This window comes from Oreochromis niloticus, linkage group LG22, assembly GCF_001858045.2.
Source record: "Oreochromis niloticus isolate F11D_XX linkage group LG22, O_niloticus_UMD_NMBU, whole genome shotgun sequence".
NCBI classification, from domain to species: domain Eukaryota; kingdom Metazoa; phylum Chordata; class Actinopteri; order Cichliformes; family Cichlidae; genus Oreochromis; species Oreochromis niloticus.
In genome coordinates, this window is record NC_031985.2 from 2,986,570 (window position 1) to 3,012,318 (window position 25,749).

At 41.3% G+C, this 25,749-nt stretch overlaps 2 protein-coding genes and 1 long non-coding RNA gene across 5 annotated transcripts in view; 1 reads left to right on the forward strand and 2 right to left on the reverse strand.

Moving 5' to 3' along the window:
• Positions 1-22,127, reverse strand: part of LOC109194357 (C-type lectin domain family 12 member B) — a 159,144-nt gene extending 137,017 nt beyond the window's left edge. The window contains exons 1-7 of one of the 3 annotated variants that reach the window (XM_013266718.3): positions 21,670-22,123; positions 21,210-21,326; positions 20,829-20,897; positions 20,619-20,714; positions 20,374-20,478; positions 20,045-20,187; positions 18,271-18,486 (exon numbers count right to left, since the gene is read on the reverse strand). In XM_013266718.3, coding sequence (XP_013122172.1) covers positions 18,430-18,486; positions 20,045-20,187; positions 20,374-20,478; positions 20,619-20,714; positions 20,829-20,897; positions 21,210-21,326; positions 21,670-21,832 — 750 coding nt within the window. In that variant the 5' untranslated portion in view covers positions 21,833-22,123 and the 3' untranslated portion in view covers positions 18,271-18,429. Of the gene's footprint in view, positions 1-18,270; positions 18,487-19,794; positions 19,855-20,044; positions 20,188-20,373; positions 20,479-20,618; positions 20,715-20,828; positions 20,898-21,209; positions 21,327-21,669 lie in introns of those variants that run through there. The other 2 variants (XM_019350865.2, XM_025902366.1) reach the window with 2 other exon arrangements.
• On the forward strand, positions 21,333-23,974 carry LOC112843532 (uncharacterized). Its single transcript, XR_003215947.1, has 3 exons — positions 21,333-21,466; positions 21,729-21,851; positions 22,154-23,974. It is a non-coding gene; the product is annotated as an uncharacterized LOC112843532 (long non-coding RNA).
• Positions 23,975-25,082: 1,108 nt separating this feature from the next.
• LOC109196618 (CD209 antigen-like protein 2) overlaps positions 25,083-25,749 on the reverse strand; it is a 33,163-nt gene continuing 32,496 nt past the window's right edge. Inside the window, exon 9 of the mRNA XM_019350857.2 lies at positions 25,083-25,222. The gene's annotated coding sequence lies outside the window, so the exon portion shown is untranslated. The remainder of the gene's footprint in view (positions 25,223-25,749) is intronic.

The following is a 25,749-nucleotide window of genomic DNA, read 5'->3' on the forward strand; positions in this document are numbered from 1 at the left end:
GAGAATAAATAATTTATTTTTGGTAATACCATCATTTTTATAGCAGCAACCCTTTCCATGAGTGATATGGGTAGACATTTCCACCTAGCCAGATCACCTTCTACTTTCTTTAAAAGTGGGATATGGTTTAATTTAGTTAGATCTGCAAGCTTGGGAGAAACATTAATACCTAAATATTTTATATTTCCCGATTGCAGTGGAGTAGAAGAGGAATTATGGAAGGAGCAATTAATCGGAAGGACTGTAGATTTTGACCAGTTAATTGAGTAATCTGATATTCTTGCAAAAGAGTTTATCAGTTCAATCACCCCAGAGATATTGGTTTGTGAATTTTGGAGAAAGAGTAACACATCATCCGCATAAAGGCTGATTTTATGTTCCATGTTCTTGCATTTTATGCCCTTAATTACTGAATTCTGTCTAATTGCTGCTGCTAGTGGTTCGATAAAAATTGCAAACAGTGCAGGGGAGAGTGGGCATCCCTGCCTGGTGCCCCTCAGGAGACAGAAGCTGGAGGATGTCTGGTCATTTGTTCTGACACAAGCTGTTGGGGAATTATATAATATTTTTAACCAGTTGATGAAAGAAGATCCAACACCAAATTTATGTAAAGTTGTAAATAGAAATTTCCAGTTAACTCTGTCAAACGCTTTTTCTGCATCTAAAGATAATATTGTAGTTTCAAGGTTTTTACTGTATGAGTAGTCTATCAAATTAAGTAATCTACGTGTATTTGTTGATGAGTGCCTACCTTTCATGAACCCAGTTTGGTCAGGATGAATTAAGAGGGGGGTTATTTTCTCTAGTCTCTTCGAGAGAGCTTTGCAGATAATTTTGAGGTCTACATTTATAAGGGATATTGGACGATAGCTTGAGGGATATACAGGGTCTTTGCCTGGTTTTAGCAGGAGATTAATGTTTGCAGAATTCATATTTGATGGAAGTCTGCCCTTTTCTTTGATTTTCAACAACGTTCTGTAAAAAACTGGTGCTAGAATCGTCCAGAATTCTTTGTAGAATTCTGCAGGAAAGCCGTCTGGACCTGGAGCCTTATTATTGGGCATACTTATCAGGGCTTCCTGGAGTTCACCTAATGTCAGTGGCGAATCCAGTGCAATTGCTTGAGAGTCTGATAATTTTGGGAGAGTTATGTTGTCTAAAAACTGATCAATTTCCTTTTTAGATGGGTTTATTTGTGGTGAATACAACGATTTATAGAAATCCCTGAAAATGTGGTTTATTTGTTTCGGGTCATATATTGTGTTCCCAGATGAATCTTGAACAGCACATATAGTTGTTTTTTCTTTATTTATTTTTAGCTGGTTTGCTAGAAATTGACCGGATTTATTACTATGTTCATAATTTTGTAAGCGTAGTCTTTGTACTAAGAATTTGGTTTTTTTATCAATTATCTCATTTAATTCTAGTTTTGTTTTGCGTATTTTGTTCAATGTTTCCTGATCTTGGTCGGACGCGTAGGCTTCTTCTAGTGATTTGATGGTTTTTTCTAATTCCTGAATATTTTTGTTTTCTTTTTTCTTTTTATGTGATGAGAAAGAAATTATTTTACCTCTCATCACAGCTTTCCCTGCTTCCCATAAAACAGAAGCTGATGTTCCAGGAGTGTCATTAAAGTCTAAATATGAAGTCCACTCTTTTTTAAAATATTTAATAAAGTCTTCATCTTTAAGCAGTGATGTATTAAATCTCCAGTTTTTACTTGGCGTAGTATTATTCTTCTGCATTAGTGTTAAAGATACAGGAGCATGATCGCTGACAGCTATAGGATGAATCTCAGTGTCTGAAATGTCACTCAGCAGTGAGCTGCTGACCAAAAAATAATCCAGACGAGAGTAGGAGTGATGAACATGTGAGAAGAAAGTATATTCCTTACTGGTGGGGTGAAGGGAGCGCCATGCATCGCAAAGACCAAAGTTGCTCATATACTGTTTGATTATATTTGTGGACTGCCAATTACGCTGAGTTCCTGCTGTATTGAGCCTATCCATTTCTTCTTATAGTCCAAGGTTGAGGTCGCCTCCAAGAACAAGTGTGCCATCTAAGTGTTCAGAGAGTGCACTGAAAAAACTGTGAAAGAATGAGGGATCATCAACATTTGGACCATATACACTTACAATACATAGCTTTTTATCAAGTATAGATAGTTTAATGATTAAGAATCTGCCCTCTGGATCTATAACTGTATCGAGTACTGTGAAATTAATTTTTTTATGTATTAAAATCGCTACTCCCCTTTGTCTAGAATTATAACAAGCTGAGAACACATTAGGAAACTCAGGTGTTTTAAGTTCATTCGAACCTCTAAGAGGTCTGTGGGTCTCTTGTAAAAGGACAACATCTGCCTTTAGTTTTTTGAGTTGGTTAAATATTTTTAACCTCTTTTCTCTGGAGCCAGCTCCATTTACATTCCATGAGACGAATCTTAGTGCACCCATAGATGTCTGTGTATAACTAGGGGTGTATGCTGTGTGTGTCGCTTAGACAGGTGGAGAGAATACATCACCTGTTCATAAATAAAGAGAAGGAGAGAGAGAAAGAATATGTGGCGAGATGCTCCCTGAGTCTGACTATGTGTTTGCATATGAGTATGCTTGGCTTAAGTGTGTGTATCCTATACGACTGTGTGCGCTGTCTGACTGATGTAAATGTGCTGCCGTTGCGCGCATGACTGTGCGTGATCGTGCTGTGCATGTGTCGAAATAAAGAATGTTGTTTGTGGATGAGTGTGGAAGCAGGTGATCGAAGCAGTGAAATAAATAAATAAATAAAGAAACCAAGGACAAGGGTGAGCAGCATAAAAACAAGAGGGGGAAAAGAGAGAGGAAAAAACGAGAGGGGGGGAAAATAAAGAAACAAAAAATGGAAACATTCCAATCAAACCACTGACGGAGAGTGACGGTGTTAATTCTGCTATGATATCACACTTAAGATGCGATTTAATACTACTAAGTTAGACAGATGTTAATGCAAATTAGTGTGAGTGGATGGGGAAAGGGTGTAGCGGATTCTTATCTGGTGTGAAGTTAATACAGCCACGGAGTGGTGTCGGGGTCGCGGTGGAGTCCTCCGTCCACGTACAGCCGGTCCACAGCGATGACAGCGCGGGAGCCCTTCTGGATGAAGCCGCGTCGGATTGGGAAGAGGACCCTGCGTCGTTCCAGGATCTCTTTGGGGAACTGGTCGTTCACGCTGAAGTCCGTTCCTTTTAATTCCCTGCCACGGCTTTTCACATGTTCCTTTTGTTTGAAGTGGCTGAATTTGGCCACGATAGGACGTGGTCTCCTAGCCGCAGGTCGAATAGGGCCGAGACGATGTACCCTATCGAAGACGATGTTCTTCACCGTGTCCTCCGGCAGCTTTAGGTGGGTTTTGATAAAGCTTTTTACCGTGGTCTCCGCGTCCTCTCCAGCGGCTTCTGGAATACCAGAAAATACCAGATTATCACGCATGCTACGAGCTTGTAGATCAATAACTGTTTCTTTTATTTTTTTATTTTCTCTATTTAGCTCAGTAACATTGTCTGTGAGACATTTCACCGACTCCCTTAGCGTGGCATTTTCAGCAGCGAGCGTTTCCACCTGCTGCTGGCTGAACTCCAGTGATTCTTGTAAGCATTTAAATTCCTGGTGCAGAATCTCCACCAAGGACAGCCTTGCGTCGAAAGTGGACAATCGCTTGTCGATTGACTCCAGTATGTCGGCAATATCTTTGCCGGCTGGCGATGTTGTGCTGGGGGAATCTGCCGGGCGAAGTCTTTTCGACGACGGCGTCTCAGATTTAGCCGGGGAAGCTGCACACTGGGCCTTCTTCATCACTAGATCCTGAAAGCACTGATCAATATAATCTTGGAGAGCCTCTAAACTCTCCCCGTTGTTCTCCAGGGTGTTGGAGATTATTTAGACAAATAACGTTAGTTGTAAGACAATTGATAAATGTATTTGGTAAGATTGAAGCTTAAAGGAATTTGTTCAAATTTAAACTACCATTCGCTTTAATTTTCCGCCAAAATCTCCGGCGTCTGACGTCAGTTACAACATGAGTCCCTTACCTTGTCCGTCACTTCCGTCACTTACCTCTCCTTCCGTCTCCTTTTCTTTTGGACTCGTGTTTTGTTTTTTGTTTTTTTGTTTTTTTGACTATCTAGTGCTCCTGTTTTGTTTATTCAGCGTCCCGTTCTGATTCTCCGACATTGTTCAGAGTTCATATGTGAAAACTACGGTGGCCCTGAGAGGCAAAGCACGTACAAACTCCAAAGCACATGCAAACTCCAAAACACATGCAAAATCCAAAACACTTGCAAAATCCAAAACACTTGCAAACTCCAAAACACTTGCAAACTCCAAAACACTTGCAAAATCCAAAACACTTGCAAACTCCAAAACACTTGCAAACTCCAAAACACATGCAAACTCCAAAACACATGCAAACTCCAAAACACTTGCAAATTCCAAAACACAACGGAAGTGCTCCAGGACGCTAGGGGCAGTGTTGAGCTTTTGTTACCTAGTAACTACACAAGCCAGGAAGTACCAATGACCGGATTTGGGCTCTATCCCAATTCAGGGTCTGCAGCCTTAAAGGCCACATTTTAAGGACGATTATGTCACAGCGACACGACGAAGGCTGTCCCAATTCAAAGGCTGCTCGAAATGCGGCCCTCAAATGCGTCCTTAATTTCCCTGAATTTTAAGGATGGGTCGGTGTATCCTTCATGGCCCAACATATCCCAGATTTCATAGCGCGGCCGTGGTGTGGATAATTTTGCCGAAAAAAACGGCGGAAGCGGAGCCGCCAAAGAGTAAACTTTCAGAAGTAAGTACTGAATATTATGTCACTTATTTATGCGCAAATGTTTTTATAATGAAGAACATTAAAACATTACTGTTGGCCACATGTCAGCAAAGTTAAGTGACATTAGCGATGTTTGTACTAACTTGGTTTTAAAGCCTTTACTTTAAAATATACGCCGTTCAATAGTTGACTTTAATCTTACAGAGAATGTGATGATTTTATGGATAATTAAAGTCAGTCATATATCCACAAACACAACAAGCTGAAAGTCAGTGATGCTGCTCGGTTTGCAGTCCTGAATATGACGGCACAAGCAGGATTCACTGCACTGTTAATGTTAGCTATGTTATATTGCTGCCTCTGTTCGGTGGTGTCGAGCCAAACGGACTTTAACGTGTGTTTGAACGAGCTGACGGTTCACTCGTTAAGCTGAAAGAAAGATGCTTTAATCACAGGAGTCACACATGTGTCCACTGTACCATCTGGAACTCTTCTTGTTCAGCACTCGTAATAACACAAACACTAAATCCTCCTTCTCTGTGCTGTTTTGTAGCAGTGTGTACACCTGAGACTGTCACCTGTCTGTCTGTCCTGCACTCTCTCTCTGTTTCTTTCTCTCTGATTGTGGAATAAAAGTATGAACATGTATTTATAAGTTACACTTGTGTTTGAATCCTGCAGCTTATCACACATTTGATTTCCATGTGTGACGACTGCAAGTGTCCAGAGTGAGGACAGACTGAGGGACCCACTGCTGCACATCATCTGTGAGGCTTTGCACCCCTGATGATCCACCAGGACAAACTCAGCAGTGTGTGAGGAAGAGGAGGAGGAAGAGCCAGCAGCAGCTGACAGATGGAGAGAATAGACAGACTGTTCCCTGTTTGTGAAGGACTGCTAGAAAAGTTTAACATAACTAATTGTCTGTCCTGAATCAGTCTTATTAGGTAATGTTCAAATAATGTTATCATCCCAGTGTTTTCAGTGTGGGAGAAAGTACTCAGGGCCTTCAAGTTACACACTATGAAAGGCAGCAACAAGTTTAATATTCAGAAACCTAAAGTATGTATCAGCAGCAGAATGGAGCTAAAAATAAATGTTTGTTTCAGTTCTATGAAGCTTTGAGTATTTTGGATTAGTAGCACTGCTGTGTTTGTTGCATCATATTGCTGTAACTGTTTATATGCTTTATATATTCTGAGGTAAGTTGATCTATAGTGTTACATCATATTCTATAAGGATGTTATGTGTTTGTATACTTTCTGCCCAGTTTGACCCATTTAGCAGAAGTCAGCCTGTTTAAGGCTCTGATATCTATTCTGTATGACTTAAAGCAGTTATGACATGCTCTGATTTTCTCACCCAATAAAGGAATATTTAATATATCAGTCTACTCTTCATTTTATCAGAAACAGTTATCACAGTTTGTACATTTTCTTTTTATAAATATATGTAAGCAATGAGCCAAATTTAGCAATGCCAACATACTGAAGGAACAACATTTGTCTCTTATGTATGATACACCTATATATGCACTGTCAAAGATACTTCTCTTTGAGTGAAGATTTAAGGTGATAAGACATATAGATAACTGCAACTTGAATCTGTACTGAGGCTCAGTATTTGACACAGAGTTCATGTTCACTGCTGTAATAGCTAATAATGATTAATATAATAACTATAATATTGGCCATATTATATTTACATTACCAAAGTGATATGACTTTAGTCTCATGAACAACATTAGCTAATTGTTATTTACTAACTAATCTTAAATGACTGTTCATTACAGAAATGAAGCCCAAAAATCATGTTTTACAGTCCTGTGGTCTCAGCCTCAGATACTTATCAAATCACACAAAGCTCTTGTAGAAACAAACAAACAAATGAACAAAATATGTTCTCCTTCATTTCTGTCAAACAAAGTTGTATGACACGTTTCCAGCGGTTAGTATCATGGTTGCTAGGCAACCTGGGAAGCGCGACGGAGACTAGACCGTCCCATACAGACAAACTTGCCGTTTATTTTGCAAATTGAGCTCAACACTGCCCCTAGCGTCCTGGAGCACTTCCGTTGTGATTTGGAGTTTGCATGTGTTTTGGAGTTTGCAAGTGTTTTGGAGTTTGCAAGTGTTTTGGAGTTTGCATGTGTTTTGGAGTTTGCAAGTGTTTTGGATTTTGCAAGTGTTTTGGAGTTTGCAAGTGTTTTGGATTTTGCATGTGTTTTGGAGTTTGCATGTGCTTTGGAGTTTGTACGTGCTTTGCCTCTCAGGGCCACCGTAGAAAACACATGAGAAAGGCACATAGCTTTTTATCCAGGAGATAAATCACAATTTTATAAACTCTAAATTAAATTTCTCATGTATATGCTAGTGGTGATCCGTCCACCCACTCCCATGTCTTTGACCAGCCCTTTTCCTTTCTCCCCAGACCGATCCAGAATTCTCCGTGTTTATTCAGCTCTTTGAAAAATTCCTGATAATTTGTCAGAAACAGCAGCAGATTAGTTATTTTTTCTCATGTTAGTTTCTATAGAAGTGGGTCCATGACAACAAAGAGAATAATAAAAGTAAGAAAATTACATATGAACCACTGACAGCTGACTGTACTAAAATATGACAGAATGATGAATAATGTCTTAAGTTAACAGTTATGACACACTTACATGTTTGCTCTGCACTCAAATCTTTGCCATTCTTTAAAAAATAATTCATCATCAGCAAGTATTTACATCACTGCCCAGCATAGAGGTAAGTATGAAGTACTTCATACTTACCTCTATGGTGTGTTGAAAGATCCAACTCCTCGTCTGTGCACAAGTCCAAAGTCTCATAGAGGTCAAATGTGGATCCTCATAAATGTGGGGAGACATTTTAAGGTGTGCAGTTTTCAGCAGATTCAGTTTTCAGTGCAGCAGAACTTCCACGTAGTAAAGTCTGCTATTGTGATGATTTCTGGTACACTAGTTTGTCATTCTAAATCATAAATAAATGTTTCTCCTCTCTATTCTGATGCTGCACTTTCTCCATCTTTCTGTTTCTGTGTTGATCTGAAAAGGTTTGAACAGGATGTAGAGAGGAAGCTATGGCAGGAAACCCTACACACAGCTTTCTCTCTTTTTTCTTTTTTATTGTACAGTTACATCAGCTTGCTTGATATGACATTTGTGTTATTTCATAAATTGGGAAACTGTCATTTTTGTGAACATTCTTACTGGGTTTTATTACAGTGACATTTAAAACAAACAAGACAGTAGAGAGAGCAGTGCAAGGCCAATGTGTTCAGATTTATTACTTGTGAAGTTTCTGCACTGACAGATATGATGATATGATCTGTGGTTTGTGACAGAGGACACTGACGTCTTTGCAGACTTTAGATTGCTCACTGAAAATGTCATATACTTACTATATACCTATGACAAGTGATGCATTTTCATTGATATGGCTATGATTTTGAGGTAAAATAAGCAATAGTGCATCTAAATGGTGTCTAGAAATACAGTTTATATTTTTCCCCTTATGTCATATAATGCATACATAAGGCACAGTATACTTGTGCACTCTAATGTGCCTCACACTGTCATTTACTCATTTGACATTATGAGATAAAAGATAAAAAATGGAGCTGACGAAGTTTCATACACCAATAAGGTGTGAAGGTCATATGTCACATATTGAGCTGAATAAAATGGAAGATAGAGCAGTGCTTACTTATACTGTAATACTGCATTTAAGTGAAATGCAAAAACTCTGACTACTAAATATGAACAAATGAAAAAGTAAAATACTCTTTAATAACTGATAATGAATTGATATTGTATTTAAAACTTGTGGAAAAATATACTAGGAGGTATTAAGTAACTTTTGAACGGATTACTTTCTTTTAGCTCTTTTTGAAATGTAAACATAGTTCAGAGTGAAGTTGTCTCACTCCCCACCTTCTTCAGATCAAACAAAATTGGTTTCATTCAACTGTGCAACGTTTATGCTGCTATCATTTTAAACGTTTCTAGAGGTCATCATAAGTTGTTTGATTTCGTTAATATGGGGCGGCTGGTTGACCTCTGATGACCTCTTTTTTAATGTCTTTAAAATGACAGCAAACAAATTCCCCTCTCAGCCATGCTGCTGGTCTTGAAACTTCTGGGAGCTTGCAGGTCCTGCTCAGTATCTTAGCTGTTCCTAGGACTGCGCTCTTCTGGACAGATATTTCCGATGTTGTTCCTGGGATCTGCTGGAGCCACTGGCCTAGCATAGGAGTCAGCGCACCTAGTGCTCCGATTATCACTGGAACCACTGTTACCTTAACCTTCCACATCTTCTCAAACTTTTCTCTGAGCCCTTGGTACTTCTCCAGGTTCTTGTGTTTTACTTTCTTCCTGATGTTGCTGCCTGAAGTATTCACTGAGCACACGGTCAGTTGGGGCCATCTTCCTGATGTACTTGTTATTATTTGGTGTCTCATTACGGACTCCAGTTCTCCATTCGCCAATTCCCAGCCTCCTTCCTTTTGCTTAGGGTACAGTCTCAGGGTACTGGACTTGGGGTGAAATTCTGCATGCATGGTCAGGAGCTTTCTTGTCTTAATTTCCTTCATTTCCCAAGTCACAGCATACAAAGAAACATGGACCCACAAATTTATTTGATTCATAAACATAAAAGCCTTCATTGTGCCAAATGGAACATTTCTTTGAATTTATTTATGTTTGTAAAAGCATTCAGAAAAACTGAATAGATGCACTTTCCTTTGTTCAACAAAATATAAGCCCTTGCAGTCAAAAAGATTAGATATGTTATTTTATATTAGAACATATATCAGTCCGTCAAGTGTCTCAACGTGATGTGTGACCCTAATGCCACCACCATCAGGCTAAACCTTTTTATTTCAATAAAGATTTTAATTTAAAATTCAAGCACTTGCTTTGCCAAGGATGGTTTGGACGTGGAAAGGAAAGTGAGGACATGTGGCAAGTACATGTGGAGGAAGGCACGGCCTGAAAGAGTGGCCCCCTTCGTCAACATTAACATGACATGACCTCTTCCAGTCCCTGGAAGCTGACAAAAGTGGAACCAAATATATATTGGTGATAACAGATCGCTTCACTAAGATAGCAGTTGCTGTCCAAACACCTAATCAACTTGGACAACTGGGGAGTGAACAGATCTGGGTCTCTGACCCCCCCCCCGGTAAGATTATCCCTGCTGCTTACAGCTGTGAGAATGGTGTTACCTGCCAGGCTACTGCAGGCACAAAAGAGGGGCTCCAGAATGCAAACTTATGGAACGACAACTGGAGTGCACAATGCTGTCAGACGATAATGCAGCATAGTCTACCTTCTCTCTGACCTCCTGTACCCAGCCAGGTACTCCAAAGCAAATTTGGTTCAACACAAACATAAAACTTAGATTTTTCCAATGGCCCTGTTTACCTTAACCATCCATCAGTTACTGTGGGCCCTGAAGAATGTGGATGGTAGAAAACAAAAACAAATGCCAAAGAAATAGAAAGAAATTAGGTTGAAGCACCCCCCTGATGTACACTAGCCACAGGGAGGGAGTCCAAAAACCACAGCATAGCAAAATAATAAAAATAAACAAAGAAATTCTCCTCTCTAGATGGTTAACACTGCTTCATAATACAACTTGCAACATCCACAAGAAAGTAGTTCCAGTTTGTAAGAACTCAGTTCCAGCAGAATGTCCTTCAGATATGAAACCATATGCAGTCTTTACAGGTGTGACTGTGGCAAACAGGAGACGACTGCAGGGTCTGAGTCCGTTACGCTCAAAGATACAATAGCTGGAGTGAGCAACTCAGTCTCAGGTTGACAGAAACAAAGAGCATAGAAACCATACCTTTTCCTGGGTGACAGTGTGTGGGACACCACCGGCTGGAGAAAATGTGATGTGTTTGCATACAGCTGGAGGAAGCAGGATGGACGACCAGGACGTCGACTGGATGGCAGGGCAACCTATCCACCAATGGCTCACCTAATCCTTGACATCGTGACCATAGAATTCATCCAACCTCAGGCTAGCAGCAGCAACAGCGAGCAAAGTTACCAGAACCCTCCCGGAGACACGTTGGCTCCCAGCTAGGCGGCTAATCGTGCTGCCTCACCTCAACATGCATTTAGTAGCCGAACACAGCCTAATCCAACTAAAAAAACAGCGCAGATAAACTTTGCTCTTTCTCTAACTCCCTGCTTCCACACTAGCCGCCTTGACAACTGACCTGTAGGACCACACGTTGCGGCTCATGGCTACACAAAAGCCAAGCGTCGCACACGGAGCGAAACTCCGTCTACTTGCTGCAGTTGCGACCTTCAATACTCCGACCTCCCGGATGCCCCTTTTGAGCTACAACAAACCGCGATGCTTCCTTAGTGTGTCTGGCTGTGACGACCCATGGGAGACAGCTACTCCTCTCTTACTCAGCTCCACACCTACACACTCACCAGGGCGCGTACTGGTTCTCTTCCACTTCCCTTCTATTCTTTTCCCTGCTTTACCCAGACTGGCCGCTTGAGGCACTAGATGACTCCTCTCAACAAGTTACATGCATGTGCCCTTACACATGTAAGACCCTTGGTCCACGCTTATAACTGCACCAGGAATGAGGTGACTGGTTTCCCCCCGTATGAACTGATGTTTGGACAACAACCTCGTTTGCTAGTTGACCTTGCGTTCAACCTGCCAGTACAAGAGGAACAACACTTGTCTCACTGTAAATATGTGCAAAAACTCAAGTCACGTCTCAAAGAAAGCTACAAGCTAGCTAGGGACAAGGCTGCAAAGATAGCTCTCAGGAACACAAGGTTTGACCAATACATAACTGCCTTGGAAAGACTTGGAAGCTGGAGATCGGGTATTGGTCAGGAATGTATGTTTCTGGGAAAAACGTGAGATTTCAGACAAATGGGAACACACTATGCATGTAGTGGTGAGTAGAGCAGGCAACCTCCCAGTATATACAGTTAAGCCTGAAAACAGTGATGGTCCCCTAAGGACACTGCACCGGGATCTGTTGCTGCCATGTGATTACCTACCTGTGGAGGAAAGCAGTGAGCCTGTACAAAAGCCTAAGTCATGCAGGCCAAGAACTTGTGCAAGTTCCACGATATCCTGAGGAGAGAATGAAGAAAACAGTCCCAGTGGATACAGGGGAAACCACAGATACAAACGATTCTGTCGGGAGATCTGAGAGAAACCTTCGCCACGACAGCTTGATTATACAGAGTTAGGCAATCCCCTAAACACAGTGGGCACCTAGCGTAACAGCTAATGACAGCCTACGCAGGTCGCATTCACCTTGTCAGATAGGAAGTGAGGTGAAGGCATGTGGTCCTCCTGGATTTTCTCATCTCAGCAACAGGAGTGAAGACATCTACTGCTTAGACTGAGAAACGCAGAGTGGCTGGATGAAGGAAAGAAGTAATGTCATCGTGGCCATGCTAACGCTAGTTCGGTTTCCCACAGGTCAACCACTCACTTTTCATCCAGAGAGCTGCTGCTACCAATGTGTTCAGCTTTGTGAAACAGAGCAACGGAGAGAAACATGTTCCTTAGCCACTCTGAAGCGAATTTTTGTTTGTTCACTGTGAGTTTAACCTAATTTAACCTAATTTAACCTAACCTAATGTTAACCTAATTTTTAATTTTTGGTGCAGTTCTCTCTCACGAATAGGCCTGTTGAGAAATTAAGCACACTGCTTTGATACTTCTGAATTGAACTCGCCTGTGTATGTTGTTGTTTTATTTGCACATAGTTTTGAAATAGTTATGGTATATTGTATTTTGAATGTTGATGGTTACCATAAGTATTGTTGGATTACTGTTTATTTAAACAGAGAGATATTTGGTAAATAGACTGATTCTTATGTAGCGCTTTTCTGCTCTCCCAGAGTACACAAAGCACTTTAATTCACCCAGTCACACCCATTCTCACAAGCACTTTCTCTATACTTAGTGCTGTCTAACTACATTCACAAACATTCGTACTCCCACCGATGCATCGGAAGTTGGGATTAGTTGGGGTTAGTATCTCCTCCAGTCATGCGGACTGGAGGAGCCAGGGAACGAACCACCAACCTTCCAATCAGTAGCTGACATGCTCTACCTCCTGTGCTTCAGCCACCTTATATGACCTGGGTTATAGGTCAGGTTTTTTGGAGAGGACAGGAAAGTCCAGGACCAGGACGAGATTACAGTCATGACAGATGGCGAGCCAACCACTTTGAGTTTGTTATGGTTTAGGGCCCAGATGGCTTGGGGATAGAAGCTTCTCTTCAGTCTCTCTGTCCTTGCCCAGATGCTGTACGGATCACTCTCTGAAGAGCTTTTTGGTCTTTAACACAGCTGTTCCCAAACCAGGATGTGATGTTCTGTGTGAGGATGCTCTCCACAGCGCCTGTATAGAAAATCCTGAGGATCTCTGGGGAGACCCTGAACTTCTTCAGTTGTCGGAGGTAATACAGGCGCTGCCTAGCCTTTTTGGTCTGGACCTGAATGTGGGCAGACCATGTCCGGGACTCGTTGAAGATGGAAGTGAACTCACCTGCTAGCTGGTCAGCACAGCAGCGCAGCAAACAGCTGGTGATGCCATCTGGCCCCGCCGCTTTCCTTGTGTTCACTCTCCTCAGTGCTGCTCGGACGTCATGCTCCGCGATGCTGATCGACGGTCTCTCGCTGATGACGTCACTGTCCTCGGTTGTCAGGCGGTAGTTTGCATTAGCCGCCTGGCTAACCTCGAAATGGGCATAGAACTGGTTCAGCTCGTTGGTGAATGCAGAGTCGGTGTTAACCAGCACAGTGTCCCTGGCTTTGTAGTCCGTAATGGTGCGTAGTCCGTGCCACATACTCCGTGTGTCACCCTGGTGGGAGCGAGACTCCACGTGCTCCCGGTACCGGCGTTTGGCATTTCTCACCGCGCGGCACACGCCGTATGAGGCCGCTTTGTAGGCGCTCATGTCGCCAGTGGCGAGACCCGCGTTGTAGGTAGCGGTCCTGGCGTTCACTGCAGTGTGGATCGATCTGTCCAACCACGGTTTCTGGTTCGGGAATGTGGTGACTCTCGCAGTGGGGATAATCTCCTCCGCTAGCATGTTGACGAAGCATACTGCTACTTCTGTAAACTCGTTGATGTCGACTGCGCATGCTCTGAACATGTCCCAGTCTACGTCGTTGAGTGCGTCCTGTAGCGTAGCTTCTGACTGGGCAGACCAACGTTTCACCTCTCTCATGGTTACTTCTTCCCTCCGTATGTTTTGTTTATACTCGGGAATAAGGAAGATGGCATTGTGGTCAGACTTCCCAAAAGCCAGGTGTGAGACAGCTTTGTAGTCCTGCCTGTATGGCGTGTAGCAGTGGTCCAAAATTCGCCTAATCCCCTCGTTGGACACGAGACATGCTGGTAGAAGTTCGGCATGACTTGTCCGAGGTTCGCTTTATTAAAGTCTCCTGCTAAAATGAGGGCTCCTTGTTTTGAAACGAATTCAGCGCATCATGTAGTTCGGACAAAGCCATACCTGTGTCCGCTTGGGGTGGGATGTAGACCACCGTGGCGATGACCGAGGTGAACTCACGGGGCAGATAGAAAGGGCGGCACTTAATGCTCAGGAATTCCAGATGTGGCGAGCAGCCACTGCAGAGAGTAGAAATGCTCCTGGCATCACACCACTTTCTGTTTACCATGAAACACACTCCTCCACCTTTGGTTTTGTTTGACTTTGAAGTTCTGTCTGCGCAGAGCACAAAGAATGAATCCGATGGAGTTACGGCCTGGGCCGGCATGGTGGGGGTCAGCCATGTCTCCGTGAAGCACAGAATGTTGCAGTCCCTTATGTCACGTTGGAAGGTGACTCTTGCTCTTAGGTCATCAAGCCTGTTCTCCAGCAATTGTACGTTTGCCAGTAGGATCCTGGGCAGTGGTGCGCGATGCGCCTGCTGTCTTAGTCTATTTCCCCCGGCGCTTCTTTGTTCTACGGCTCCTGGCCCGTCCTTTGTTGTTGGCCGCGCCGCACAGTATCTTAGGCGGCCAGGATGGGTTGGGTTTAAAAGTGTCCAAGATTAAATGTGCAACCTTGTCACCGATGTTTACAAGTGGTCTGCTGTCATAGACTATAAAACTAGAGGATTTGGGGATGTAAACCAGAGCAAAAAATAAGTAAACAACTAAAAAAGTACGTAGTCTTTTATTTTGTTTAAGTGTGCACACTAATTATTTTAATTTAAACTTTTCCCTGTACAAGTTGCACAATATCTTTTGCGCCTTGTAAAAATATAAGAGTGGCTACTCAAAAGTTAAAATTGTGTCTGAGCTATTATTGCTGCTCAATACTTTGGCTCCATATGAATTTGGTTTCTTCTGATTTTGGCCAGGGTCTTATTATGAGCCCAAGCAGTTATTGTACTATAATTCTCCTTTACATCTCTGAAGCTCGTTACACTTGCTCTTTTTGGTCATTCTCTGACCTTTCCTGAATATGACATGCAGGACAAACTACATGATTTCATTTCGCTGCTCCGAAGAGTTTGAGAAAAAAAGAAAAATAAATTGATTGTATAAATGCTGAATGTACATTCCAGGTCTGCAAAGTGAGTGCATCTCTTCTGATGACCAGTAGAGTGTAACTCCTCTAGTTAAAAAAAAGACTGCCTGTTGTATAGACATGTAGCAGAAAATGAACCTCAGCTCCATTTTCCACAGAATTCTTTGGGCTTAATAATTCGTTTCAGGTCTTATTGCATAAAAAATAATTCAGTTTTGTAAATTGTAGTCATTCCCAGAGTTATATTAGTCAGGGTACTCATTAGATAAGAACTCATTAGCCAATTTGCATGCAGCAAATGCATTAAAATGGCAATACACTGTACCATGCATCTTGTCTAATTTTTAAAAAATGGATGGATGGATTTGTTCACTTATGCAGTGCCAAGCTGAAGTTTTTATACACACAGAAAATGACTGACTGCATAAAAACAAAAGACATAGCGACTATGGCATCAGCAATTAATATGCAAAGTCCTGCTTTCTAAGCTGAATGTTTTCATCATCAATCTTTTTACTAATTTTTTTAAACCAAACACCACAAACGAGGCCTCTTCCTGACTAAAAAATAAAACATCAATCATCCATACTGGAGTGACATGTCAGCAATAAGTATAATGACTGTTATTATGGTAAATGGCCTATATTTGTATAGCGCTTTATTTAGTCCCTAAGGACCCCAAAGCACTACATTCAGTCATTCACCCATTCACACACACATTCACACACTGGTGATGGCAAGCTACATTATGGCGTATTATGGCGTATGGTCTTGATGTGCTTGTTATTGGCAAATAAAGGCAAAGTGTTCAACCTACTTGACTATCCTCCAAGTTGTCTGGGTACCTTCCACGCTGCACTCCCACTAAACCTGCTAGCCACTCCATCCTCACCCAACCCCTGCTACATAAGGTAAGTCTGCCTAAAAGAGCATGTCTTTTTTAAACTAATGTTTAAATGAACAACAAATTTGTTACAGCTATAGGGCCTTGTGTGCTTTTGGTTATCCCTCCACAGGATCACAGTGAATAAATTAGAATTAGATTTTAGGATAAACAAATGTACAGGTCATTCTTAATAAACAAAAAAACAAAAACAAAAACCTGTCAGCACAGGGAGGCAGCAAACACAGTTTTAGTGTAAATGTTCACCTCCACAGAAACAAGAAGACTGATAAAAGAAAAAGCTTCTTCCACTGGTGTAACACACAGGTTTTGTATGAAGTCACACTAACTAACCAGCAGTAACCCACATTTGATCAAAGCAGGGGCAGAACTTTTATAACAGGTTATAATGTGTCATCACAGTTGTTGTCAATCCAAACACACTTTCTGATTTTGGCTGTTTATTGTAAAAGAGCAACACACTTGTGGTCTGACCTAATACAAAAAAACAACTATACAAATTTGATCTCAGTGCAGAAAAGATGCTGACTCACTGTACCATCTTGTGGTACAAAGTGGTATTACATGAGCGTACAGGCTGCATTAGCTGGTTAGTTAGAGGATGCTAACGTCAATTGCTCTCTGCAACACAATGTAAAGGCATCATAGATACACCATCACAACTCTGTTTTCCTTTCTTGCATTCCAGTTGATATATTTAGTTAATAATGGGAATTTTCAAAATAATTACAAATATTTCAAAAAGAAATACTGTAACAGTAACATTATTATGAGCAGTATTTGTTGCAATGTGTTACATAGAGAAAACAATATACTAAGCAAGAGCACAATGAATAAGATTAATAATCTTTTTTTTGAGAATGTATGGCATTTGTTTCTTATTTAGATACTTTGCATGCATATTAGGCTAATTTATAACACCATGATGTTGCATCTTACAACCATTTCCATCAATCCTGGTCTGATGGTGGAATTAAACTCGATACCTTTTTGCTGTGAGGCAAAATTGTTAACCACTCTATCACCAAGCCCGATCTTGCTCATTCGTCCTTCAAGACCTTCCAGTAACAATTCCCACAGTTGGACTTTTTTTGTTCAAAAATTACATCATGGGCAAGAAGTTAGTGCAGTGATTAGCATGTCTGCCTTACAGCAAGCAGGTCCTGTGTTCATAATTATCTCACTGTGCTGGCAGCTTCTTTTTATTTATTTTATTATACTCTGCATCTTCTCAAATTAGATATGTTTTCCTTATATTTAGTTAGCCAACTGTTACAGTATGGGAGCAGGAAAATAGTGGCACACCAATACAACTTTTCAGGAGTGGAGATCTGGACATCACTTGTATTTTTATTGCACAAAAGGACATGAGCTTGATAGTAAAGTGCAGACTGCATCCAGAACAGAAATAACTACATTATATTCTTAACGGAACTTTGTGTCTTTGCTGACATCTCCACAGATAGCATCCAAACAAGCTGGCCAAGAACCAAGACTGAAGCTGATTGAACGCAAGCCCAGCAGCCAGACCCAGAACTTCAACAGCTAACAAACTGATGAGCACCCTGTGTTTCTACCTGTTTGTGTTTCTTAAGTAGGATCACTCTGGCGATCACTTTAAAGTCTCTTTGTGCTGGATTCAAACTTTTTTTGTGTTAAAATGCAAACAGTAAAAGAAAGCTTGCATGTGTGTCCTCATTAGGGCAAGGATTTGTGTTGGTGAGTGGGACTGTAGACCAAGGTTTTTATTGTTAACTGGTGATTATGTGGCAATTTGTTCCAGGTCATTTTTCAGAGTAAGAAGAAAGTAATGTAACAATTAGTGTAATGGATTACTTTCTCATTTGAGTAATTAACATAATACATTACTTTTCAGAAAAGTAAAGAGTACTGTGCAATAGATTACTTTTTTGAGTAATAACCCAACACTGACAATGTGGTGATAATATGTAATATATGTAATCAATATATGATGCAGAATGAACAAGTAAAAACTATAAGCTGAGTCTGAGGCTCATGCAGGACATTTCATAGTGAGGTGTCTTTGGTTGGATTATTCAAACATTTACATTTCACATTTCACATCCCTCTGTCATCACTCAAAGCACATATCAGTGTCTTAGAAATATAACTACAATTGCATCCATAACATTTCCCACGGTCATCATGGTATAGTGCAGAGTAACCAGAACTCTGATCCTGCAGTCCTGCTGCCCAGAACCTGTCAGAGAGATAAAATATGATAATAAACTTGACTGAAATTATAATTGTCACATTCATGTAAATATGACCCTCATTTTTTGTTTCAGGTGATTCCTACATTTCTTTTCCGGATTTGTTTCAAATATTTCTTTTAATTTTAACGAAGAAGAAGAAGAAGAATATAACAGAAATTCTAACAGAAACATGCTTGTTCACTTTCACTGTCAGTTCACTAATAAATTTGTTTGAAGAGACAAAAATATTGACTCCAGTCATAATTCAGTACTTCTGTTGTTGTAACATCATCATGATAAATGTCAGAAGAAAGAATAAAATGTGATGAAACTGAAAATAGTACAGTTTATACACAGAGGGTTAAATAGGCAATGGGAGACGGGTGAGGAATGATGAGAAGTAAAACCAAGAAATGAAAACGATACATTTCAAAGTAGACTCAAAAATCATGACTGGCAAAGAAACAACCAAAATCAGAATCAGAATCGTGTTTATTGGCCAAGTATATGTGCAGACAAATACAAGGAATTTGGTTCCGGTAGATGGTGGCTCTCGAGCACAGCAATGTAAATCACACACAGACACACACAGACACACACACACATGCACCCACACACACACACGTATCTATATATACATTACACATACATACACAAAGCTGTGTAAACCAACTATAACTAATCTAAACGTATATACATAAAATACAGAAATGAAATGAGGTGGAATGAATACTACAGAATGTACATAAGGTGCAGTTGCAGTCTGGCAGTGGGAGCAGTGTGACAGTTCAACTGTTTAGAAGGGAGATGGCGAGGGGAAAGAAACTGTTCCTGTGTCGGGTGGTCCTGGTCTGCAGGCTTCTGTACCGTCTGCCAGAGGGCAGCAGGTCAAAAAGTCTGTGTCCAGGGTGTGAGGGGTCTGTGATGATTTTCCCTGCCCGTTTCCTGGTTCTTGAGAGGTACAGATCCTGGATGGAGGGCAGGGGGCGCCGATGATCCTTTCTGCTGCCCGTACAGTCCGCTGCAGTCTGCACCTGTCCTGTTTAGTGGCTGCACCATACCAGACTGTGATGGAGGAGCACAGGACAGACTCAATGACTGCAGTGTAGAACTGGATCAGCAGCTCCTGTGGAAGACTGTACTTCCCCAGTTGTCTCAGGAAGTACATCCTCTGCTGGGTCTTTTTGAGGATGGAGTTGATGTTGGTCTCCCACTTCAGGTCCTGGGAGATGGTGGTACCCAGGAACTTGAAGATCTCCACAGTCGACACGGGGCTGTCTGATATGATGAGGGGGGGCAGAGTTGAGGGATGTCTCCTGAAGTCCACTGTCATCTCTACAGTTTTAAGAGTGTTCAGCTCCAGATTGTGCTGACTGCACCAGAAAAGGAAACATAATGGACATAAGATAACTGAAACCTTACATGAAGACAAGAGAACAGTATAGGACAGAGACATGAGCACAAAGAAATGACACAGAGGCAGGAACAGATGGGGAGAAACACGAGTAACAGATGACTGTCAGCTCCATCAAAGATCACACAGACATGAACAAACACACCCACCTGTTCCTCTTTGCTGTTTATCATCACCAGATCAGCTCCTTTATCCTGACAGGCTTTCCTGCTCTCATCACAAAGCTTTTTCTCACAGGATTTAATGTAACAGCTGCATCCAAGTCTCCTCTTCCATCCTTTGGCACACTTCTCTTAATGTCAGAAATGTGTTTTAGAGAGAGCTCTATAAATATTTTGTTTAAACTAAGGTTTTTGCTCTTATTCATCATGAACTATCTTACAGAAAAAATGTTAAAGAGCATATAGCATTTATCATTCAAAAGTTTACTGGGGTAGTTACTGTGTCATATTGATGTTTTCTATTATTTTTTTATTACCTTCTATCTTCTCCTTCAGCTTCTTCACTTCTTCCTGTAGCTCACTGTGGTTTTTACTCAGTTTATCATAACTGCTCTGTAACTGAGTCATGTTGCCTGTCACGTCTTTAGAATAGATACAGTTAGCAAAACAGCTTATGACAATATTTACATTGACAGTGAAGCTGTAACGGACTCTTTAATAATTTTAAAAGCATTTCTACCCCAATATTGTAAAAGCGCTCAAATAACTTAAATTTCCTCACCTTTAATCTTCTCCTTCAGCTTCTTCACTTCTTCCTGTATGTCGCTGTTGTTTTGACTCAGCGTATCATAACTGCTCTGCAGCTGACTCATGTTGTCTGTCATTTATTATGAACAAGATTAAAAAAATACAAGAATAAAATATTTAGGTGTGACTTCACAGAAGTTTTAATAATCCTGGTATTCACCTACGTTATTAAAAGCTCTCTTACCTAAAACTTTGTCAAGGAACTGGATGTAACTGTTGTGCAGTTTGTCATATTCACTCTTGTTCCAACCAACTAAAAGATTTTAGTTAAAAACACATAAAAAAAAGAAGAAACAGTGAAACACTGAAAGCATCGGGACTCCTCTGTCAAATATTACCAACACAACTTCAAACTAAGCTTTTCAGCTGTAAGCTTGTGCTGTGGGTGGAGGCGTTATAACAACAGGAAATCTGATGGGAAGTATCAAGTCTGAGTGAGAACCACTGAAAAATAATTGTGCTCAAGTGTGGCAAACAAAGGTGAAGAGTAAAACAACATTGTTGAACTCAGAGATGTACTCAGCATGCTGATCGGTAGAAGTTCAGAGGTCGTATCTCATCTTACAGCATATGGACAGGATGATGATCCCAGCTAACATCAGGAGGCACAGCACTCTTAGAGCCAGTGTAGCACATCTGAAAGAGCCCTTCTGGACTGAAGGAGGACTCTGAGTCTGTGGTCCTGTTAGAAAGCAGTGTGGATGTTGGTTTGTGCTTATATCCTGCCAAAACACTTGTAATAGGTCGCATTAGCAACACTTGACAAGAGAATCAGACTCCAAAAACAAGGAAATGTTTAATCTGCACTGTGAACGTGCCATGGTAAGCACTTTTATACATAGAGCTCTGTTTGCTAAAGTTAATGAGAAGAAGATAAACCTATTGATTATTATTAAATATTATTGTTATTATTATTAAAAGACTATATCAAATACTTCATACAGTATTTGGTGTGCTGTACTTATTTAGGTTTAAAACCTGACTGTTGCAAACTTCAAGTAAACTCAGTTTTAAAACGTACTTACCACCTTCATGTGCCTGAAAGTTGGTGTCGTTGTCTCGTATGTCGTCTGTACTCTCGTAGATATCCACCTCCCTCTGCTCCCACTCTCCTCTGTCCTCCTGCTCCTTTCTGCTGTATCTCACCTTCTTTGATAGATCTGGTTCACCACAAATATCTGAGGACATCTTGAGAGGACTGAAACAGGTGAGTAGCAGCTGCGCTTCACTTACGTTGTTTAAACTGTGCAGAAGCAGTTATGCAGGACTAACTATGGTGGGATTTCTGGTGTTCTGCCCTGATGCTGCTCGCAGTGTTATTTGACGAGCCTTCTGTCTGCTCTTAGACAGGAAGAAACTTTGAGGAAGTGGCAGCATGCAAAGAAACACAGACCTATAAATTCATTTTATTCATAACCACAATAACCCTCACTGTGTCTTTATATATACAAAGCTACTGAAACAGATTAACTTGCATGGTAGTAGAATAAATCCATTTTTGCTTTTCAGAAAAGACGAGCTTTTGGAGAAACGAGCGCCCTGCAAACACGTTCAGGCCTCAGATTAGCAGCATCTACATATCAGGAAATGTCACATTTTTTTGTCTGTTGCCTTTGATTTGGTATCATCACATCTCTGAGTCAGTGTTGTGTTTTTTCTTAACAATGTACAGTCATCAGTCATTTTGTTATGCACAGCTTTTAAACTTCCCATTGATTCAAATATTTAATTATCCTTTCACACAGCAGCAGCTCAGTGCATCAGGGCATGCAGACTTAGTCAAGATGACCTGCTAAATTTCAAACAAACAGAATCAGAATGAAGAAGAAATGTGATTTAAGTGACTTTGGACATGACATCTTTGCTGTGCCAGACAAGTTGGTTTGACAATTTAAGAAACTGATCATCAAAGTGAAAATATCCAGTGAGCAGCAGTTCTCTGGGATGTTTCTGGCTACCATGTCTCCTTGAGGCCTGTGTGGGGCCACTTTAGACAGACCAAACTAACTGGATAAGCACCTTTCAACACATTACAGCAAAGGAAATGTTTTACCTAACCTCACTACTGCAATGAGTTATTTAAAAAATAATCTAGATCAGGATCATCTGCAATAGTTAAACACCTTTAGGCTTCAGATAAATAACACAAATGCTTATTATGATTCTCCCCACAGCTGTGTACAAAGCTCATCCTGGACTTCAGGTGGAACAAAGCTGCCCCTGCCCCCCTGCACATCAATGGTCAAAGTGTAGCGCGAGTGGAGTCCTTCATATTTCTTGGCTTCCACATCTCTGCAGACCTCTCCTGGTCATTCAACACCACGACGCTACTCAAGAAGGCCCAGGAGCGGCTACACTTCCTAAGGGAGCTCAGGAAGCAGCAATTAAACATCCAGCCTCTGGTGACCTTCTACAGCTCCACTATGGAGAACCTGCTGACCTATGCAGTCACAGTGTGGCAGCTGCACGGAGGCAGACAGGAAGAGACTACAGACTAAAGAGGGTGACAAACACAGAGACTCATCAGCTGCCCCCCTTGTTTGCCATCTATAACTTCCGTTGTCTCAGCAGGGCCAGAAACATCCTGAAGGACATTACCCACCCCAGCTACCATGTTTTTAACTTATTGCCCTCTGGCAGGTGCTTCAGATCCATATGGGCCAGAACAAACAGACTCAGGGATAGCTTCTTCCCCAAAGCCATCACCATACTCAACTTAAACTTGCACTAAAGTTGTCAGGGCTCTGTGTGCAGGCAGGCGGAGATGAGGATCCAAACACAGGACTCACACTGAATTGCAACTGAAAACCTGAGCTTCATTGCTGGCAATGAACAAAATATGACCTGAACAATGACACTGAGCTCAGAAACACACAGGCAAATCTGAGGGTACGACGCAACACTGATACAAAGAAACACTGGGCTTAAATACACTGAGGAAGTCATCAAGGAATTAGAAACAGAAGGGGAACACAGCTGGGAGGAATGAGACCTAACGAGACAGGGGGAGCGAAGCTAGAAACACTGACATAAGACATAACGCTTCAAAATAAAACAGGAAACAATTCACAAAGACGCAGACTAAGAAACATGGACTTTACACAGGGAGAACACACGGGCAGAGAAGACTAAGCACAGAACTAAACCTATACTAAGAACTAAACCCTAAACCAGAATAAGCTGGAACATAGAATAATAGTAATAATCAACACAGGATAGCTAAAGAATCAGAACATAAATTATAATACAGAAGAACCACAAAAACATAAGGAACTGAAAATGCTGGATCAGAATGACCCAGAACCGTGACAAAAGTAAAATGCATTTAAGTTTCTGCACTGACAAAGGAGTTTGCAAAGAAAAGCGTCTGGACTTCTTTAAGTTGCTTGAAGACGTTTCACCTCTCATCCGAGAAGCTTCTTCAGTTCTAAGGTCAAATGGCCGAGAGATGACCTGGATGACTGAGAACCTTCACAGACTTTCTGCACTGACCACTGCACCTTTAAACATAATCTACCCCCATTCATGCTCATTCTGTTGCTACCTGGACTCCAGCATGAACTCATGTCTGTGCTTTAATTGTCGGCACTCAAACTGTCCCTGTCATCATTCTCGGGCTGTCTGTCTGTGTCACTCCTGTACTGTGTATTTATATTATTTGTATAGTTATATTGCTGTATAGTTTCTTATAATGTGCTAACTACATGTGCACTTTTACGAAGCTGCTTTGAATCTGAATTCAAAGCAGCTGAATTCTGTGTATAATGACAATAAAGACTTTCAATTCAATTCAGTTCACAGTATTTCATAGTTACCTCCGTCCTCTGTTGAAAATGAAGCTGACCATCTGTGGAGGAGTCACTCATAGGGGTCGTCTGAATGGCTCTTTGTCTAGTCCCCCTGGGACACACAAACCCCATCCACCAAGATAAGGTAGCGATTTGTGGAGGGTCTTGTCACCTCTCTGGTGGGGGAGGAGCCTGAGTTAGTGTGTGAGGTTGAGAGCTACCAGCTAGATATAGTTGGGCTCCTCAACGCACGGCTTGGGCTCTGGATCCAGTCTCCTGGAGAGGGGTTGGACCCTGTCTCAGTCTGGAGTTTGTGAGAAGTGGCAGGCTGGGGTGGGTATCCTGTACGTTGGAGTTTCTCCTAGTGGATGAGAGGGTTCGTTCTCTGCGCCTTCGGGTTGGGGAACGGGTCCTGACTGTTGTCTGCGCTTATGTGCCGAGTGGCAATTCACAGCACCCAGCCTTCTACGAGTCCATGGGCGTGGTGCTTGAGGGTGCTCCGCTTGTTTTAAATTGTTTTAATAATCAAGGTGATGATGATGAAAGTAAAGACAAGCTGCACTTTGACTTTTATTAGAACAATTTGCTGGAACTACAGAGTAATGAAGTACTTCAAGGTTTTGTGTGGATGACTTCCAACCTCACTGTACAGCACAGAGCACAGAGGGACAATATATGTAATCAATATATGATGCAGAATGAACAAGTAACAACTGTGAGCTGAGTCTGAGGCTCATGCAGGACATTTCATAGTGAGGTGTCTTTGGTTGGATTATTCAAACATTTACATCTGACATTTCACATCCCTCTGTCATCACTCAAAGCAAGAAAATTGTTTCTCACAGATGAAAGTCTTTGATTCATAATAATATGACTGTTTCCATTTCCCATTATTGCCACAATATACTGCAGAGTTCCAGCTATTTATATCTTCTTCTCATTTTTGTATGCTCGAAATTGTAAATGTGCACCCTGGAAGTCAAATGGCCACTCAAATGAGTGAATTAACCTCACATGTCTTGACATGCCGTCTTTATTTTGTTTTGTTTTTGTGCAGGTGTACTGGAAAAACATGCTAAATAAGAATCCCCTAAAGCTCATATGATTAGGAGAGGAGCTTGCTGTCAGTGTTTTAGCTGACAGTGCACTTGTGATTTCAGTTTTGGCTTTAATTATTGCTTTATACTCATAATATTATACATGGGTCAAAACTGACCCAAACAACACAAAGGTCATAATTTCAACTAGGGCATTTTATAATTTAGTGAAAATATTTTTTTTTGTTTTATTTTGTAGAAATAGAGGTTCCTGACAAAG